General features: G+C 50.0%; 1 protein-coding gene across 4 annotated transcripts in view; it reads left to right on the top strand.

Annotated features, from left to right (window-relative positions):
* Positions 1 to 2,012: 2,012 nt before the first annotated feature.
* Positions 2,013 to 19,750, top strand: part of RAB17 (RAB17, member RAS oncogene family) — a 45,103-nt gene continuing 27,365 nt past the window's right edge. For 2 of the 4 annotated variants that reach the window (XM_065930775.1, XM_065930764.1), the window contains exon 1: positions 16,174 to 16,362. In XM_065930775.1, coding sequence (XP_065786847.1) covers positions 16,216 to 16,362 — 147 coding nt within the window. In that variant the 5' untranslated portion in view covers positions 16,174 to 16,215. Of the gene's footprint in view, positions 2,130 to 15,965; positions 16,037 to 16,173; positions 16,363 to 19,750 lie in introns of those variants that run through there. The other 2 variants (XM_065930784.1, XM_065930794.1) reach the window with 2 other exon arrangements.

The raw sequence follows: 19,750 nt of genomic DNA, 5'->3' as shown, positions 1-19,750 counted from the left end.
AAGCAGAACAAAGGTTATATGGTTTTATTCTTAGGAAACTTTTTTTTTTTTGGTTTGTTTATTCACAGTAAAATCTAATCACTATGCAAGTTAGCATCACTGGGATGATTAAATGAAATCACAACCTTGCCAAGTGCCCGGCAGAGTCCAGCCCACTGGAAATGTACATTAGTGCATCTACTGTGTGCAAGGCAACCAGGAAGAAAGGAGGATGAGCAAGACCCTGTTCCTGTCCCCTGTGGGTCTCAAGGCAGCAAAAGGAGGCCTAGACTAGCTCTGCTCCAGTGGAGCTTCTCACTGGGACAATCAGGCAGGAGCAGCACAGTCCTGTGGAGGCACTGGACTTATTCCCACAGGAAGAAGTGGAAACCTCGGAAAGCCCAGGCAGCGAGGTGATGAGCTGCAGCCTTGCATTTACACGGGCATCACGGTCACAGCAGGCTTCCCTAGAGGCTCAGACGGTAAAGCGTCCGCCTGCAATGTGGGAGACCTGGATTCTGTCCCTGGGTTGGGAAGATCCTCTGGAGAAGGAAATGGCACCCCACTCCAGTACTCTTGCCTGTAGAATCCCATGGACAGAGGCGCATGGCAGGCTACAGTCCATGGGGTTGCAAACAGTCAAACATGACTGAGCGACTTCACTCTTCACTTCACAGCCACAGTTTCACGGCCCAAAGGGCACAAGTGTTAAGCCCCTAAAGGTAGCAGGATGTGCTATCCCAAAATATGCCTTTTTGGTGTGAGGCTTATTCTGAGCTGATTGTTTTGAGAGACGGCAGACACAGGCTTCCCAGGTGGCTCAGTGGTAAAGAATCCACCTGTCAATGCAGGAGATGGAAGAGACGAAGGTTCGATCCCTGGGTCTGGAAGATCCCCTGGAGGACGAAATGGCAACCCACTCCAGTATTCTTGCCTGGAGAATCCCATGGACAGAGGAACCTGGTGGGCTACAGTCCATGGGGTCTCAAAGAGTCAGACTGAGCGCGCATGCATACAAACCCAGGAAAAGCCCAGCAAGCAGAGTAGGAGTTGCCCTCCTCCTTTCTTAAAATACTTGGATTGCTCAATTTTTTTAATATTTATTTTTATTTATTTGGCTGCACCAGGCCTTAGTCGCAGCATGTAGGATCATTAGTTGCGGCGTGTAAACTCTTAGCTGTCTCATGTGGGATCTAGTTCCCTGACCAGGGATTGAACCTGGGGCCCCTGCACTGGGAGCGCAGAGTCTTAGCCACTGGACCACTAGGGAAGTCCCAAAGTTGCCCTTTGGTAAGATAAATCTGCACATCTTAAGGGTGTCTCCATATATAAGGGGGGTCTCCCTCTCTGAACCAGGAAGAGAAGACGGCTGTAAATCACAAGAAACCCTTATCAGTGGTGAAGGCACCATTTAGATCTGCAAGCAAACCTCACCCCTGTTTACTTGCTAACATCCCACGACTGAATCCCCACCTTTCTGTTTTGTCATTAGTTAAGATGGGATTTGGAACTTCCCAGTTGGTGCTAGTGGTAAAGGACCTGTCTGTCAATGCAGGAGACATAAGAGATGTGGATTCGATCCCTGGGTCAGGAAGATCCCCTGGAGGAAGGCACCGACCCACTCCAGTGTTCTTGCCTGGAGGATCGCCATGGACAGAGGAGCCTGGCAGGCTACAGGCCACGGGGTCAGAAGGAGTCAGACATGACTGAGCAACTAAACACAGCACAGCACAAATATGTTACTAAACTTCAGTTTGCTTTTCTCCTGTTACTCTTTTATTTCAGGGGTCTCAGCCAAGAACTGGGAAGGAACCATCTGTCTCTCTCCAGGGAACCCCCCATCCTGTTACGCTGAGAAGGGGGCTCAGGATCCTTGCTCAGCCCCAGACCTTAGCTGCTGACCAAAGCCGCTGTCTGTCCTGACAGGACAGAGATGAGCTGCCCGCTCCCGGGAGGAGGGCCTCTGGCCTTGAGGAGGAGGAGGACGTGGGAGGCAGGGACAGGGCTGAGGTTGGGCTGGGGCCAGTCCCGGAAGGACGGACGGACAGCCTCCAGAACAAGCCCAGATAAGGGGACAAAGACATGTCTGTGCGCGGCTGAGAGCGAGCAAAGACGGGACCGACAGGGCCAGCATGCTCAGGTCTGCTCGTGTGAGTACAAGTGTATATATGTTTGTGTGTGTGCTTGTGTGAAGTACATCCCTAACTCTCCACTTCCCAGTCTAGAGCAAGACCTTGCTTTTGTCTGATGGTTGATAATTGTGTTGTAGGGAAAACCGTCCATTCAGATTACTGCAGCATATTCCATATTCGAATGATTTCAGTTCCTAAAGGAAACGGGGCGTCTATTCGCTCACTGATTCATTCATTCACGCGGCGCTTTCATTCTGAGCGAGGCCTTGCTTCAGATGAAAAGCCTGACTTTGCTTCTGTGGTTTTCATTCACCCGCTGGTCACTCGCTCACTCACCAGCTCAGTGAGCGTTTCCTGAGTGTCCTGCGGGAACAAGGTGAGTGGGCCTCCTCCACCCTTTGGAAGTGTCCGGGGCGAAGCCTTTTCTGGTGTCCTCGAGACACCCTCTCTCACGTTTGATCACAGCGCTTCCTGCGCTTGTTGCGGCTTCCCAGTTTCCATTCTTGCTGCAAAGAATCTCCCCGCAGACTTGCCCCCCGTTCGGGTCCTGGGAAGGCGACTTGCACCCTGCTGTGTTTGGGGAGGGCCACCGTGTGCTCAGGCCGCAGGACGTAGGGAGAAGGGCCCCCCACAGCGCACCTGGAGAAGCGAGACGGGGTCAGATCAGACACCTGTCGTCACCGGCGGGCCTTCCAGGCCGGCGGCTCTTCAGTGCACTGGCTGCCCGTCTCTGGGTGGGCGAGGGCGGGCGCTACGTGTTTTTGATGATTCTGAGTGTCTTTCATACTCTTGGGGGCTGACCCGTATACTCTTATTGTGCAGCTGACACGAATCATTTAATGTTTATATTGGTACTGAATTTGTGACATTTTCTTTGGCGTTCCTCATTCTGCAGTAAGCTCCCCGAGGGCATTTCTAGAGGCCCTTGTAGGTCTTGGCACAGTTCTGGGGACACGGGATGGGTTGTGATAGGAGCCGAATGGAGAATAAGTTTTGAGATCTATTGTGTAAGAGAAAAGATGTGTCCGCTGCATCTCGTGCTGGTCAGCCTGCTCTCAGGAGTCTATCTGGCTCTGGGAGGAAATGTGGGTGGGACACGGGCACAGCATCCAGAAGGGCTACTGGGAGGCCTGGGTGCTGTGGGGGAACCAAGCAGAGGGGACCGTGGGGGCGGCAAGGGCCGGGGGCAGGCGTGGGTGCAGGTCACAGGGCAAGCGGAGGAAAGGGCTTCTCGGGGTCAGCCCCTGAGGGAGGCTGGGACGCCGTGGCAGAAGCAGAGAGCCTCAGATGAACCTCCTGCCAAAGAGACCCCTGAGGAGGTGCTGGCCTCAAGCTGGGTGGGTTTCCCCCCATGTCCATTTCCTGGACCACTAATTCCAGAACATGCTAACAGGCAGTCCATGAAAAATGTGTCTGGGCCCCAGCAAATGGGGGACGTGCTGGTGTCAATGTGGGGGCTTCTGTGTGCCAATGTGCCTTGACTCTCCAAGAAGGGATCACAAGGAACCATCACTTCAGACCCATCTGACCTCAGATCTTGTCCTGGAAACACATCACACATCTAGAATCCACAGAGCCCACTTTGGAGATAACAGAGAACAGTGTGTCTGATAAGGCCGAGGCCAAGGGCCCTTTCGGCTGTGAGATTGCAACAGGGAGGTTCATCCACTGAGATGGGTGCTTTGCATGGCTGCCCTGTCCGCTCGGGCTGTAACAGAGCACGCAGATTGGGTGACTTATAGCAACGGCAATTTACTCCTCACTGTCCTGGTGGCTGGGAAGGCCAAGATCATGGGCAGCTTCAGTGTCTGGTGGGGTCTGCTTCCCGGTTCACTGTGTGCTCTCAGGGTGCAGGCGATGGGATATCTCTCTGCAGCCCCTTTTACAAGAACTGGAATCCTATTCGTAAGGGTGCTGCCCTCATCCCCTAGTCTCTTCCCAAAGACCGCACTCCTAAAACTATCACATTGAGGATTAGATTTCAACATGTGAATTTTTGGGGAGTACAAATATTTTAAAAAGTTAAGATTATTGCATCCAGTCCCATCACTTCATGGCAAATAGAAGGGGAAAAGGTGGAAGCAGTGACAGACTTTATTCTCTTGGGCTCCATAATCACTGCAGATGGTGACTGCAGCCATGAAATTAAAAGGCACTTGCTCCTTGGAAGGAAAGCTATGACCAACCTAGACAGCATTAAAAAGCAGAGACATCACTTTGCTGACAAATTTGCATATAGTCAAAGCTATGATTTTTCCAGCAGTCATGTAGGGATGTGAGAGTTGGACCATTAACAAGACTGAACACTGAAGAATTGATGCTTTTAAACTGTGGTGTTGGAGAAGACTCTTGAGAGTCCCTTGGATTGCAGGAGATCAAACCGGTCAATCCTCAAGGAAATCAACCCTGAATATTCATTGGAAGGACTGATGCTGAAGCTGAAGGTCCAATACTTTGGCCATTTGATGTGAAGCACTGAATCCTTGGAAAAGACCCTGATACTGAGAAAGATTGAAGGCAGGAGGAGAAGGGGACGACAGAGGATGAGATGGCTAGATGGCATCACCGATGCGATGGACATGAACTTGGGAAAACTCTGGGAGATGGTGAAGGACAGGGAAGCCTGGTGTGTGCAGCCCTTGGGGCTGCAAAGAGTTGGACACGACTGAGCGACTGAACAAGAAGAAGAAGAAGCATTCAGTCCATCAGAGCGGCTTTCTGAACAATCTGGAATCAGGATGCATTTTAGGTACATCTACCCTGAAGTGCTGAAACAATACAAGACAGATTGATTGACGAGCTCTGGAGTCTGCAGGCAGCTTAACGATAGTTATTAAAGTAACAGGCTGGAATGATTTCAATTTTTTTGAATTTTCCAAGACCAGATTTATGGCCCAGGATGTGATCTATTCTGGAGAAGGTTCCATGTGCGCTTGAGAAAAAGGTGAAGTTGATTGTTTTGGGGTGAAATGTCCTATAACACTCTCTGACATAAATCACAGCAAGATCTTCTATGACTCACCTCCCAGAATATTGGAAATAAAAGCAAAAATAAACAAATGGGACCTAATGAAACTTAAAAGCTTTTGCACAACAAAGGAAACTATAAGTAAGGTGAAAAGACAGCCCTCAGATTGGGAGAAAATAATAGCAAATGAGGAAACAGACAAAGGATTAATCTCAAAAATATACAAGCAACTCCTGAAGCTCAATTCCAGAAAAATAAATGACCCAATCAAAAAATGGGCCAAAGAACTAAACAGACATTTCTCCAAAGAAGACATACAGATGGCTAACAAACACATGAAAAGATGCTCCACATCGCTCATTATCAGAGAAATGCAAATCAAAACCACAATGAGGTACCATTACACGCCAGTCAGGATGGCTGCTTTCCAAAAGTCTACAAGCAATAAATGCTGGAGAGGGTGTGGAGAAAAGGGAACCCTCTTACACTGTTGGTGGGAATGCAAACTAGTACAGCCACTATGGAAAACAGTGTGGAGATTTCTTAAAAAACTGGAAATAGAACTACCATATGACCCAGCAATACCACTTCTGGGCATACACACTGAGGAATCCAGATCTGAAAGAGACACGTGCACCCCAATGTTCATCGCAGCACTGTTTATAATAGCCAGGACATGGAAGCAACCTAGATGCCCATCAGCAGACGAATGGATAAGGAAGCTGTGGTACATATACACCATGGAATATTACTCAGCCGTTAAAAAGAATTCATTTGAATCAGTTCTAATGAGATGGATGAAACTGGAGCCCATTATACAGAGTGAGGTGAGCCAGAAAGATAAAGAACATTACAGTATACTAATACATATATACGGAATTTAGAAAGATGGTAATGATGGCCCTATATGCAGGGCAGAAGAAGAGACGCAGAAGTACAGAACAGACTTTTGAACTCTGTGGGAGAAGGGGAGGGTGGGATGTTTCGAAAGAACAGCATGTATATTATCTGTGGTGAAACAGACCACCAGCCCAGGTGGGAGGCATGGGTCAAGTGCTCTGGCCTGTTGGGCTGGGAGGATCCGGAGGAGTCGGGTGGAGAGGGAGGTGGGATGGGAGACCGGGATGGGGAATTCGTGTAACTCTATGGCTGATTCACATCAATGTATGACAAAACCCACTGAAAAATAAAAAAAAAAAGAAAAAAAAATAAAGTAACAGGCACCGCTCTGCAGGGTAGCTGCACAGCTCAGGAGGCGCCCTTCTGCTCAGAGCCTCCTCTTTCCACCATGTTTGTCATGGTCCCCCCATCCCCCCCACCTCCTCCAGCTTCCTCAGCAGCTGACGGGTCGTGGGTGACCGTATGGGGAGTCAGGCTGGGGCAGGGGAGGGACTGACGGTCAGGCAGGGCTGCCCCCTTGTCAGTCCCAGAGCCATGGGCTGCTGTGAGTGCTGAGAGGTAGAGCAGCAGACAAGAGATGGGGGACACTCAGAGGACCCCTGAAGCTGACAGCTCTTCCCTTCCAGGTCTGGCTGCCCTCTGTTTTGTCAGACATGAGTAGATGTCTAACAAAATCCCTTTTATTCCAATAAGCTTGAGTTGGTTTGGTGACTTGGAACCAAAAGAGTGTTTTCAAAGTCTCCTTGTGAGTGCCTGCCGTTTCAGGCTCCGTGCTGGGTCTTGTCCACACCTGACATGTTAGCACTCACATCTTCACGTGGCTAAGGTCCAACTTTATTCATCGTTTACAGATGAATTGAGGTTCAGGGAGGTCGTGTGACCTGCGAAAGTCACACAGCCAGCAAAGGTCAGGGCCTCTGACGCCGGGGCTGTGGCTCAGCCTCTCTGCACTTGCCGAGCTGCACTCCCCTCTGCAGTGGGCAGGGCAGGGTGGGGGCCCGGTGGCCCCCAGACTGGCCCCCAGGGGGAGCAGGTGATGGGGGGCTCCAGCTTCAGGCAAGAGCCCCATTGCTCCGAGGGCTCCCCCAGACGGCATCCTGTCTGCAGAGCGGGTGGCCGTGAGGAGCCCCGCCCCGCTGGGGGGTGGGAAGGTGATCTCCAGGTGAGGACTCTTGCCTGGTCTCTGGGCTCTGTCACCCAGGAGGTGACAGCACCAGCTCAGCCCCTCGTTCCCCGCTGCAGCTCCCCCATCTCCACTGCCCCCTCCCCCTTCCCCCCTCCCCCTCTTCCCCTCCCCCACCCCCTTCCCACCAGCCCTCCCCCTCCCCCGCTTCCACTCCCCACCCTCTTCCCCTCCCCCATCCCCTCCCCACCACCCCTCCTCCTTCCCCCTCCCCCCACCACCCCTCCCCCTTCCCCCTTCCCCCTCCCCACCAGCCCTCCCCCTTCCCCCTCCCCCCTTCCCACCAGCCCTCCACCTCCCCCACTTCCACTCCCCACCACCCCTCCCCCTTCCCCCCCCTCCGGCCCCGCCCCGTCCCAGTCCAGCCACAGGGCATCTCCCCACAGTCCTGCCTGGCTCCCTCTGAACGTCACTGACAGCATCCTGGCTGGCCCCCTTGCCGCCTACTCCCTTGTCCTGGCTGAGAACATGGACACAATGGTCTGCAGCCTCTGTGGTGCTCATGCCACCCAAGGCTTCTCAGGTGTGGACTGTGACCCCTCTGATGAGCCTTGGCACTGGGGAAGGTCCGGGTGGGTGGGTGCTGGGGGAGGTCTATTCCAGAGCCTCGTCCTTAGGGAGGGCAGCCAGGGAATCTCAGCGGAAGCTGAGGAACCGCCGGGAAAGGAGGGAATCCAATGGTCTGTGGTTCAGACAACTCTTAGATTTAAGAATCCCACATCCCAGTCTCAGAAGGTAATCTAAATCGAGCTGAAGTCCCCGCTCCCGCCATCGTCCCAGTTTTGCATTTCCCCAAGGCTGCCTTGTGTGCCCCACGGCCGGCTGGGCAGGAGGCTGAGTAATTTCACCATCAGCATGAAGTGTAGCTAAAAGCAGCCGATGAGCTCAAGAACTGAGTAATTTCCTCAGTTCTGCCCTCTGGATTCTAGGTGCTTTCTGCATGTGGGTCTGCAGCTGAGTCAAAGGCTGTATTATCATCAAGCCCATTGAGAAGTATTCCCAGTTTGTCCTCCAGAAAAACAAACATTCTCAGCAGCAGTTTCTAGAAGTGTCTCGACTCTCCTTAAGTGAAGGAGCCTGTGTATGGAGCCAAGCTCCTAAGTGATAAACTGATGTTGAACCTATGTTAACTCCAGCACCCCAAGGCCCAGCCTCAGCTAGGCTTCACCCTTAAACAAACACAGTTCAACAACTGAAGGTAAAAAGTTATTCCAGGGGTGTTTGAGTTTTAGTAAAGGTGCAGGAGCTTGTCCTGGACTAACCTTCCCACCAAGAACAAGGATAAAATGTAAAACGGGCTTCCCTGGTGGCTCGGATGGTAAAGAACCTGCCTGCAATGCAGGAGACCTCGGTTTGACCTGGGTCAGGAAGATCCCCTGGAGAAGGAAGTGGCAACTCACTGCAGTATTCTTGCCTGGGAAATCCCATGGATGGAGAAATCTGGCAGGCTACAGTCCAGGGGGTCGCCAAGAGTCAGGCTTGACAGAGCCAGTGACAACCCAGAATGTCAAACATTGCTTCAGGACACTGGAGAGTGACTTGAGAAGCAACAAGTGGAGGGGACTTGACCCTTGAAAGCAGGGGAACTGCTCTGAATGAAATGCCCATGAGTGTGAGCCCTCGGAGGGCTCAGGGCGGGGCAGCTAGAACTTACAGGTCTGAGAAGTCAGAGGATGGAGTTTGGTGGCCAGGGTGGCTGAAAAGGAGTGGTGAAATTTTAGTTGCCGAGGGTTTTTGTTATGAATGGGTGTTGGCTTTTGCAAATGCTTTTTCTGCATCTACTGATACAATCGTGTGATTTTCCTTTCTTAGCTTCTTGATGTGGTGGATTGCGTTAACTAATTCTTGAATATTGACCAGCCTTGCATACATGGGATAAATCCCACTTGGTCATTGTGTACAACTCTTTTTATACATTGTTGGATTTGACTTGAGAATATTTTGTGGAGGATTTCTGCATCCATGTTCAGAAGCATTATTGGTCTGTAGTTTTCTTATAATGTCTTTTGTTTTGGTGTTAGGATAATGCTGGCCCCATAGGAAATATATTTCCATTAGGAAATATTTCCTCTGATTCTATCCTGATTCTATCCTCTGAAAGAGATTGTAGAAAACTGGTGTAATTTCTTTCTTAAATGTTTGGTAGAATTTACAAGTGAACTCATTTAGGCCTGGAGCTTTCTGTTTTGGAAGATTATTAATTATGGATGCAATTTTAAAAATAATAAATATAGTTTTATTCAGATTGTCTATTACTTCTCATGCAAGTTTTGGCAAATCATGTCTTTCAAGGAATTGGTCCTTTTCATCTAGGTTACCAAATGTGTGGGCAAAGAGTTGTTCATAGCAGCAATTATTATTGTTTAATGCCCATGAAATCTCAGTGATGTCCCTGTTTTCATTTCCAATATTAGTAATTTGCTTCTTCTTTCCATTTTTCTTAGCCCAGCTAGAGGTTTATTAATTTTATTAATCTTTTCAAAGAACCAGCTTTTGGTTTCTTTGACTTTTTCTACTGATTTCTTATTTTCAATTGCATTGACTTCCACTCTAATTCTTACTAATTTTTCTGCTAACTTTGGTTTTAATTTGTTCTTTTTCTAGTTTCCTAAGGTGGAAACTTAAGGTTATTGATTTTAGATCTTCTTTTCTAACATATATATTCAATGCTACAAATTTTCCTCTAAGCACTGCTTTTACCACATCCCACAATTTTGATAAGTTGTGTTTTCATTTTCATTTAGTTAAAAATATTTTCAAATTTCTCTTGAGAGTTCTATTTGACACATGTGTTATTTACAAGTGTTGTTTAATCTTCATAAATCTGGAGATTTTCCAGTTATCTTTCTGTTACTGATCTCCAGTGTAATTCCATGTGGTCAGAGAGCAGACATTGTACAATTTCTACCATTTTAAATCTGTTAAGGTGTGTCTTATGGCCACGAAAGTGGTCTGTCTCAGTGAATGCTCCATGTGAGCTTGAGAAACGCGTGCTTGCTGTTGTTGAATGGAGAGGTGAAATCTTGAAAAGCAAGGGAGCCCCCAAACACTGTACATTAATGCTCCTCACATCCACAGCAGTCCCCTCAAGAGCTCATGCGCAGGTGAGGTTGCCAGAAGCCCAGAGGAAGGCAATGCCTGATGGTTTAAAGAGCTGAGCAGTGATTTTCTCTGCTGCCCACTCACTGCAGGGAACAGTGAGCTTGGACTCTAATTTCTGCTCAATAGAGGGGCCTGGTGGACCCCTCAGACTTTCCACTTGAAACCCCAGAAGTTCTTGAGTTTAGGGGCAAAGACTGTGTCCCAGGACTAAGGTTCACCTTAGGACTGAAGGCAAACAAAAACAGTTTCCATCCCAACAAAGTGTAAAGCACAGCTTCTGCAGTTTAAAGAGGAACCACCAGTAATTTAACTGCCTTCTAGAATCAACTCAATACTTTTCACAGGGAAAGAATCCAGAGTCTCAGCAACACACCATTCACAATGTCTGATTCACAGTCATCCCCAGACAAATGGAGAATCAGGAAAATGTGACCGATGGTGAAGAAAAACACAGAAAAGTCAGTCATTAGAAACAGACCCACAAACCAGAACTGGTAAATAAGGAGCTTAAAATACTATGATAAATGCAACAGACAGTCTGTAGGGAAAGATGCATATCATGGGCAAAGAAATGGCAAATTTCAGGACACAGTCAGAGATTCTAAAACAACCAAATGGAAATCATAGAACTGAAACATACAATAAGGTACTTAAAAAAACAGTGAAGAAGAGAGACTAGAAAACATTAATAGTACTTCATTAATTCAAAAGGAGAATGACAGAGGAACAGAGAGAACAAATAGAAAACAAACAGCAAGGTGGTAGACTTAAGCAGAACTGTATCAATAATTGTATTAACGGTAAACAGGCCAGAGGCTAAACTGGAAGGCAGATAGGATGAAAAAGTTAACACTCAACTTTACGAGAGACACATTAAGCATAAAGGCAGGCTGAAAATTAAAGTATGGATGAGATATATTGGCTCATTTTCCCTGGTGGGGGATCCTTACCCATTTCCTTCCTGTCCAGTTGCATACCTCACCATCCACTTCCCAGGTCAGCCCCACGAGGCTGGCCTTGAGAGATGCCCGGTGGATGGCTGGGGGGATGGGAGGAGGCAGACAAGGTGAAGACTTCAGAAGGTATATGGTGGAAAGATGGGACAGGAAATGTGCTCACATCATAAATATTCCCCCATCAGAGACCGCACTCAAAACACTTATTTGTTTTTAAAGTAGATTCTGCTGTGTTGGCATTTGTATCATTTAAAAAATCATTTATTTATTTCTTTGGCTGCGCGGGTCTTTGTTCTGCACATGGACTTTCTCTAGTTGTAGCCAGTGGGGGCTGCTCTCTAGTTACTGTGCTTGGGCTTCTCACTGCAGTGGCTGCCCTTTCGACTCCAAAGCTCGGGCTTCATAGTTGCTCTGCAGCACGTATGATCTTCCTGGACTAGGGATCAAATCCATATCACCTGCATTGGTAGGTGAATTCTTAACCTCTGAACTACCAGAGAAGTCCCCAAATGTTTATTAATAAGTGGTGTAAGTGGAAGTAAAAACATTGTCCCCCTGAGACAAGAAATGAGGCCTTGGTTCTTAAGCCAGGTGACAACAACCTATGTTGTACAGGTGAATTTTGTATGTTTTATCAGGCATATTCATGACATGGCAACTCCTTGAACTGAATGAAGTGAGGTGAAGGGCAGTGCTGGTGAGGGGCAGTGTTTATCTCTGGTATGGGAACAGACAGCTCTTCATTTATCAAGCTTTCTTGTGTCTCTGCCTTCCTTGGTGGCTCAGCTGTTAAAGAATCTGCCTGCAATACAGGAGACCTGGGTTTGATCCCTGGGTTGGGAAGATCCCCTGGAGAAGGGAATGACTACCCAGTCCAGTATTCTTGCCTAGAGAATTCCATGGACTGTATAGTCATTGGACTCGTAAAGAGTTGGACATGACAGAGCGACTTTCACTTTCAGTGGTAAAGAACCCACCTACCAATCTAGGAGATGTGAGTTCAGTCCCTGGGTCAGGCAGATCTCCTGGAGGAGGAAATGGCAACTCACTCCAGTATTCTTGCCTGGAGAGTTCCACACACTATATAGTCCATGGGGTCGCGAAGAGCCAGACATGACTGAGCGACTTTCACTTTCACGTGTCTCCAGCCACACTGCCTCCTGGCCTGGGCGCACACACTGGTGGCATGGATCGCTTTGGTGGGGGTGGGGGGTACAGGCCCCTCAGAGGCCTGCAGGGAGGTAGGCTTGGGGCTACTGGGGAATTCTCAGGATCTAGAAGTCGGGGCTGGCACAGGTTTTAAGTAGTCGCATCCCTTGGCCCCATGGACTCTTCCTCTTTGACGGTGGGCACAGCCAGAAGAAGGCCAGAAGAAGGCCCTTGGGGAGTCACCCACAATCTGGGGTAGCTGCGGATAGGGGTGAAAATAAAGATTTCAAGTTAAGGGCTTAGCAGAGAGCCTGGTGAATAGTAGGTGCTCAGTAAAAACAAGCTACGTTGGTTTGTTACGTCTTCTAGTCTTTGTGGAATTGGACAAGGACTCTCCCCACTCATCCAGCCAACCATAGCAGACCCTGCACTCACTGGCGCCCCCTAGCGCACAGTTCCAGGCCCTCACGGTGACCCTGCACTCACCGGCGCCCCCTAGCGCACAGTTCCAGGCCCTCACGGTGACCTGCACTCACCGGCGCCCCCTAGTGCACAGTTCCAGGCCCTCACAGTGGCCCTGCACTCACCAGCGCCCGCTAGCGCACAGTTCCAGGCCCTCACGATGTGTGTACAATACTCCTGGAGCTCAGAAAGCCCTTCCTTCTCTTGGCTGTAAGTTTCTCATCCATCTGTCCATCCATGTGTCTGTATTTCCTCCTGCAGATACCCTTCCCGCTTTGCTCTGGCCAAGCGAGGGGCTCTCCTCTGCCTCCGCCCTCTTCCCCTCTCGGGCCTGGTCTGAGCCAGGGCGACCTCTCTCTGGATGCCGCCTTCCTCCCGTCCTGCAGCCCAGGGCGCCCCAGGGCAGCGCTTTGCTTCATCTGCGCCTCTCCCCTCTGCTCTGCCCAGCCTGGCAGGTGGCCACATGCCGAGCTGATTGTTGAGCTGAGGAATTTAACTTGGTGCTCAGAAACCCCTGTTGGAATTTTCCACTGAGATAAGCGAGGGTGAAGGTTTCAAGGTGAGGCTGGAGGTCATGCCTGCTTATCTCAAGGTCCTTAGGAGGAAAGAACAGTCTGGAAGATCTGTGTCTCAGATCTCTATCACACTATGAGGTTGATTCTTACCTATAGCCCTGCCAGGAGGCTCCACGGAAGAACGGGAGGCTCGCCTCCCCCACAGACGCCTAGGCACCTCTACCACAAAGCTGTGTGGATAATCTGGGCCATGGGGTTCTTTCACAAGGAGCAGGGGCTGGGGCAGGCAGTTGGCAGTGTTGGCTACAAGCCCTGATAGCTTCTTCAAAAATCTCACAAATGTTTATTCGGAAGTGGGTCAGGTATTTGCCAAGTGACCCCAGGAGGACACATAGGTGGAAAGTTACAAAAAGCTGATGTTTGAACCATCTCAGGATGTCAAATCCTAGAACCTAGAATCCACATGGATATTTGAGCAGAGACTGGAAAGTCAGTGGGCAGTGCTAATGGCATGTTCTTCAGTCAGTGGGTGGTTGGGCTAGATGGTCCTCAGGGGCCCTTTCAACTCCAAAATCCTGTAATTTTGCATTTCTTTTTGAAAGGGGAATATGCCTGTGTATGCCTGTATCTGTGGCCTGATTAATCGGCATGGCAGAAAATTTCCCTGTTAATGTCCATACAAGAAAGTTGATAAATGCAAAAACAGAAAATTAAAAGTCTGTATGGCCATATAAAAATAATATTAATTATGGTCACACAAGTAAATTGCTTAGACTTCCCAGGTGGCTCAGTGGGTTAAGAATCCACCTACAATGCAGCAGATGTGAGTTTGATCCCTGGGTTGGGAAGATCCCCTGGAGGAGGGCATGGTAACCCACCCCAGGATTCTTGCCTGGTGAATCCCATGGACAGAGGAGCCTGGAGGGCTATAGTCCATGGGGTCACATAGAGTCGGACATGACAAGCGATTGAGCATGCACGCATGCCATTGCTTATGTACAAGTTTTGACTAATTTCTACCACAAGCAGTGATGACTGGCGTGCAGGTCCCGGTGAGGTTCGCAGTCAGAAGGTCTGTGTTCTAAGTCTCCATCTGCCCACCAGGGACTTTGTTTGTGCCTAGGCCTGACTCCCCACACCCTCACAGGAAGGGCACCCCTGGTTTAAGTGTGGGTGCCTGGGGCTGAGATCAAGTCACTGAGGCTGGAGGGGAAGGGAGCTCTGGAGCCATCTGCTCCAACCCCTCACCTTAGAGATGAGGAATCGGGTGTCGGGAGCGGAAGTGACTTGCCGAGGTCTATGTGCAAGGAAACCACGGTTTTAGGGAAAAGACCCACCCGAATGGCAGCCGTGCAGGGTGACCCCAAGACCACAGAAGCGATGAGCCCCCAGGCCCTCCTGAGCATCTGAGTCTTGGCCTCTCGTGGCCTCTCGAGGTGAGAACAGGTGGGTTGTTTGGGGCTGGCCTGAGTCCAGGCCCCGGGGGAGGTTCTTTGACACCCACCAGTGGCTCGCTTTCGCTCAGCGTCACCTGGGGGGTGGGGGTGGGATGGGGGCGCCCCACCCTGTGTGCTTTAGCTCAAGTCCTGAGACAGCCAGGACTCCAGGTGGTTCCTGAGATTCCCACCCCAGGTGTCCACACCCCGGATAATCCCCTGTCCTTAAGGGTGCCCAGGACCTGGATGTAATGAGGCCACCCTGGAGATTAGGTTGCACTACATGGCAAAGGTGAAGAAGGCATTTTCACTGGTATAACTAGGGTCCCTCAGCAACTGACTCCAAGTTGAGGGAAGGGAGATTGTGCCAGGTGGGCCTGGCCTAATCGGATGAGACGGGGTGGGGGTCTGGAAGTCAGAGAGAGGTCCTGATGGCCTTGAGCAAGCAGCCACGTGTGAGAGGGCCTGGGGGTTCTGGCCAGGAGCCTTCTGTGGGGGCTTCTGAGAGGTGAGACTGGCTCCGACAGGGAGCTAGTAGCAAAAGGGGACCCCAGTTCTGCACCAGGAAAGACTGGATTTCACCAAGACTACATGAGCATGGGGGACCTTGAGTTTCAGAAAGGACAGCATCTTAACCGCAGCCTGTGAGACTCTGGGCAGAGGACCCCAGAGGCTGCGTCCAGACTCCTGACCCTTGGAACCTGTGAGGCTATAAAAGTGTGCTGCAACCCTCCGAGGTGGCAGTTGCTTGTTACCCAGCGACAGACGGGCACACAGGCCCTGAGCCCCCATCCACCCGGAGGTGCTGCGCTGGCCCCACTCCAGTCTGTGGTGGGAGCATTGTGGATTTGGGGCTGTTCCCTCTGCTCCCGGGGCAGTCGCTGGGGGTTCTAGGGCCATAGGTCACAGAATTCTAAATGCAGTTTTATTTTGTATTGATCATCCATGAGGCCTCCTCTGATGGGAAACGGAGGCAGGGATTCTCGAAATCAGTCCCATCCAGGGAACTTGCTCTCCGCGGGCCTGGAAAGACACAGGTCCCCATCCCCACCCCGGCGCTGGCTCCCGGCTGTCTGTGGCAGCGGTGAATTCTTCTGACCCAAATACTTCCTGCTTTTCTGGGCTACTAGTTTCAAGCACAACAAAGATACCCACAGCTCTGCAGCGCTGAAATGAGACTCACAACAAAGCTGAGAAACTCCGCGGAGGCCTGGGGCCAGGGAGGAGCGGGACTTCCGGGAGGTGCTCCAGCAGGTGCTCAGAGGCTCTTGCAGCGCCCGCGCCAAGGGCCAGGCCCCCTGCCCCAGGTGACCACGTGACCACGGCGCACCTTGCCCCCGGAGCGTCTCTGGAAGGGAGGAGGCCTGACCTTGGGGGAGGCTGCCTCTCACCTGTTTTCTGTTGGAGCCGAGCCTCTACCTGGCCCCCGGGACATGGCCACGCCCAGCCTGCCCGGGGAGGGGGCAGGCCTTCCCCATGACCAGAAGTGGGGGGGAAAGGGGGACCCAGGTCGGGGCCCTGGGGGACCCCGTGACGACTGGCTGTCAGGCTTGCTGGAAGTGACCAGGCCTGGGGAGCACGTGAGTCGGGGTTTAAACTCTTGAGTGGTTTGTAAGCTGTGTGCATGTGTGAGTCTGTGTGTGTTTGTACATGTGTGTGTCTGTGTGCACATGTGTGTGTCTGTCTGTGTTGTAATGTGTATCAGTGTCTGGGTGCATGTGTGTGTGTGAGTCTGTGTGTGTTTGTACATGTGTGTGTCTGTGTTGTCATGTGTATCAGTGTCTGGGTGCATGTGTGTGTCTGAGTGTGTGTTTGTACCTGTGTGTGTCTGTGTGTGCATGTGTGTGTCTGTCTGTGTTGTCATGTGTATCAGTGTCTGGGTGCATGTGTGTGTGTGAGTCTCTGTGTGTTTGTACCTCTGTGTGTCTGTGTGCACATGTGTGTGTCTGTCTGTGTTGTCATGTGTATCAGTGTCTGGGTGCATGTGTGTGTGTGAGTCTGTGTGTGTTTGTACATGTGTGTGTCTGTGTTGTCATGTGTATCAGTGTCTGGGTGCATGTGTGTGTGTGAGTCTATGTGTGTTTGCACATGTGTGTGTCTGTGTGCGCATGTGTGTGTCTGTGTTGTCATGTGTATCAGTGTCTGGGTGCATGTGTGTGTGAGTCTGTGTGTGTTTGCACATGTGTGTGACTGTGTGTGCATGTGTGTGTCTGTCTGTGTTGTCATGTGTATCAGCGTCTAGGTGCATGTGTGTGGGCGTGTGTATATCTGTGTGTGTTTGTACCTGTGTGTCTGTGTGCGCATGTGTGTGTCTGTCTGTGTTGTCATGTGTATCAGTGTCTGGGTGCATGTGTGTGTGTGAGTCTGTGTGTGTTTGCACATGTGTGTGTCTGTGTTGTCATGTGTATCAGTGTCTGGGTGCATGTGTGTGTGTGAGTCTGTGTGTGTTTGTACCTCTGTGTGTCTGTGTGCACATGTGTGTGTCTGTGTTGTCATGTGTATCAGTGTCTGGGTGTATGTGTGTGGGTGTGTGTATATCTGTGTGTCACGTGGGTTTGCAACTCTGTGTCTGTGTGTCTGTGCCTGGGCTCCCGTGCACAGAATCAGACGTGGAACCTGAGGGGCCAGGAGTGTGTGCTCCTGAGCGCCAGAGGTGTCCTTGCTCGTCTCCTGCGGCTTGCTAGGTCAGGGTTCCGGCAGGAGATTCCTGTTGAAAGAATCTCCTTTCATCTCTTTGTTGTTGTTTAGCCAGTGAGTCGTCTCTGATTCTTTCGTGACCCCCATGGACTGTAGCCTGCCGGGTTCCTCTGTCCATGGGATTTCCCAGGCAAGAACACTGGAGTGGGTTGCTCTTTCCTTCTCCAGGGGATCTTGCCAACCCAGGGATGGAACCCGTGTCTCCTGCTTGACAGGCGGGTTCTTTACTGCTGGGCCAGCAGGGCAGCTGGTTTAAAGAGTAGCCTCTGGGAAAATCCAGTTCAAGTCATGAATCCATTTCCAACGGATGACGGATCAGGACACCGACTGACCTCAGGGTAGACAGCTGCGCTGTAATCCTGGCACGCGGGGCGGGGCCAGCCAGGGAGAAGGTTGTGGGCAGACAGCAGACCGACCGTCCCTGGGACGGCCCCTCCCCAGGGAGGCTGGTTTGGATTTCCCATCCTCTTCTTTCTCCCTCGGTGGAGGGATGTGAGCTTGTAAGAAAGAAAAGCCCCAAATTGAAAGGTTCCAGAGGGTGTCCCTGTTGGCCTCAAGCATGAGCGTGGCCTTCTTGAGAATGCCTCTGCGTTTAGAGAGACTTCAGTCTCCCCAGTTCAGTTGACTTGCTCAGTCGTGTCTGACTCTTTGTGACCCCACGGACTGCAGCACGCCAGGCTTCCCTGTCCATCATCCCACCTTCATGAAATTCCAGAGGCTGAGTCAGCAGTCACATTTTCAATTCTGTCCCTGAACAGAGGGCTCCAACTTCTGCTAATCGAATGCTTATGATGTGTAATCACACAAAAAATCATACAGGAAAATGCTTGCTGCAGTCTTCTTTATTACAGAAAAAAAAAAAAAAAGAAATTCAGGTAAACACCTGGTAACAGAGAAATAGTTTAACGAACTGGAATCATTATAGCGATGTTATGTGGTCATTAAACACATTAAACATAAAAGCCATGTGGAAAACTACCCTTGATACAGGGGTAGCTTATTATTATTTTTTTAAATGTAGGATACTTAATTTTATGTTAAAACCATGGTTTGTTTGTAAGATTCTGAGAAACAAACTAGAAGAAAGTAGGCAACATCCTGTCCCTTGTATAAAGGGAATAGGATTACAGGTAAATTCATTTGTTCCTGTGGACAATTATGTGTTTATGTTTATAGCAAAATAATGTTTGTAGATAAAGAGGTGTGTCACTTGTATGTTTATTTATACTCCACCGATTTTGGTTAATTCAGACATGTTTTGGACTAAAGATTTTCTTGACTTGAGTTTTATTAATTTGTGCACATAAATAGAAAAGAAAACTCAAAGAGGTATCTTTTAATGCCTTTTAAAATTTTTTTCTTTATTTATTTTAATTGGAGTATAACCGCTTGACGATGTGATATTGGCTTCTGACGCTGGTTTCAGCTATGTGCACACATATATCCCCTCCCAGTAGCGCCTCCCTCCCCGTCACCCCCTAGGTCATCACAGAGCTGCGCTCCCCGTGCTGGACGCAGGTTCCCTCTACTGTCTGTCTCACACATGGTGGTGTCAATATGCTGGGGCTCCTCTCCCCGTTCATCCTCTCCTCTCCTTTCCCTCACTGTGTCCATGTGTCCATTCTCTCCATGGAGGTCTCTCTTCCTGCCTTGGAAATAGCTTCATCTGTACCATTTTTCTAGACTTCACATATATGCATTAATATATATTTGTTTTTCTCTTTTTGACTTACTTCACTCTGTATAACAGGCTCTAGGTCCAGCCACATCTCTACAAATGACCCTGTTTCGTTCAGCCTTTTAATGGCTGAGTAATGTTCCGTTGTACCAGGTGGGAACATTTAAGATCTCTCTCTTGGCAGTTTTCAAGTGTATGATACAGTATCAGCTCTAATCATTATGCTGCACACGAGGTCCCCAGAACTCACGAATCTCACAGCTGATGTTTGCACCCTTTGACCCACATCTCTCTGTTTCCCCCACCCCAGTCCCTGGTCACCACCACCCTACACCATTTCGCTGCATTTGGCCAAAGAACAGGTGGTTAATGAGTGAGGGCTTGCTACTGAGCTGACCCTCTTTAGGATGGTGAGCTCAGGTTGGTGGCTCCCCGGCAGGCTAATTGCACCAGCGGTTCTAGACGTGGATGGAACACGGGACCTGCTCCCTCTGAACGTGGTTGAAATGATGCTCGTGCCTGGTGAATACGGTGTGGACATGAAGGCAGCCTGCTCTGGCTTAAAAATTTTTTTTCTTTTAAAAAAAACTTTG

The sequence above is a fragment of the Muntiacus reevesi genome, chromosome 1, assembly GCF_963930625.1.
Source record: "Muntiacus reevesi chromosome 1, mMunRee1.1, whole genome shotgun sequence".
NCBI classification, from domain to species: Eukaryota; Metazoa; Chordata; class Mammalia; order Artiodactyla; family Cervidae; genus Muntiacus; species Muntiacus reevesi.
This window is presented reverse-complemented; position numbering and strand designations above follow the sequence as displayed.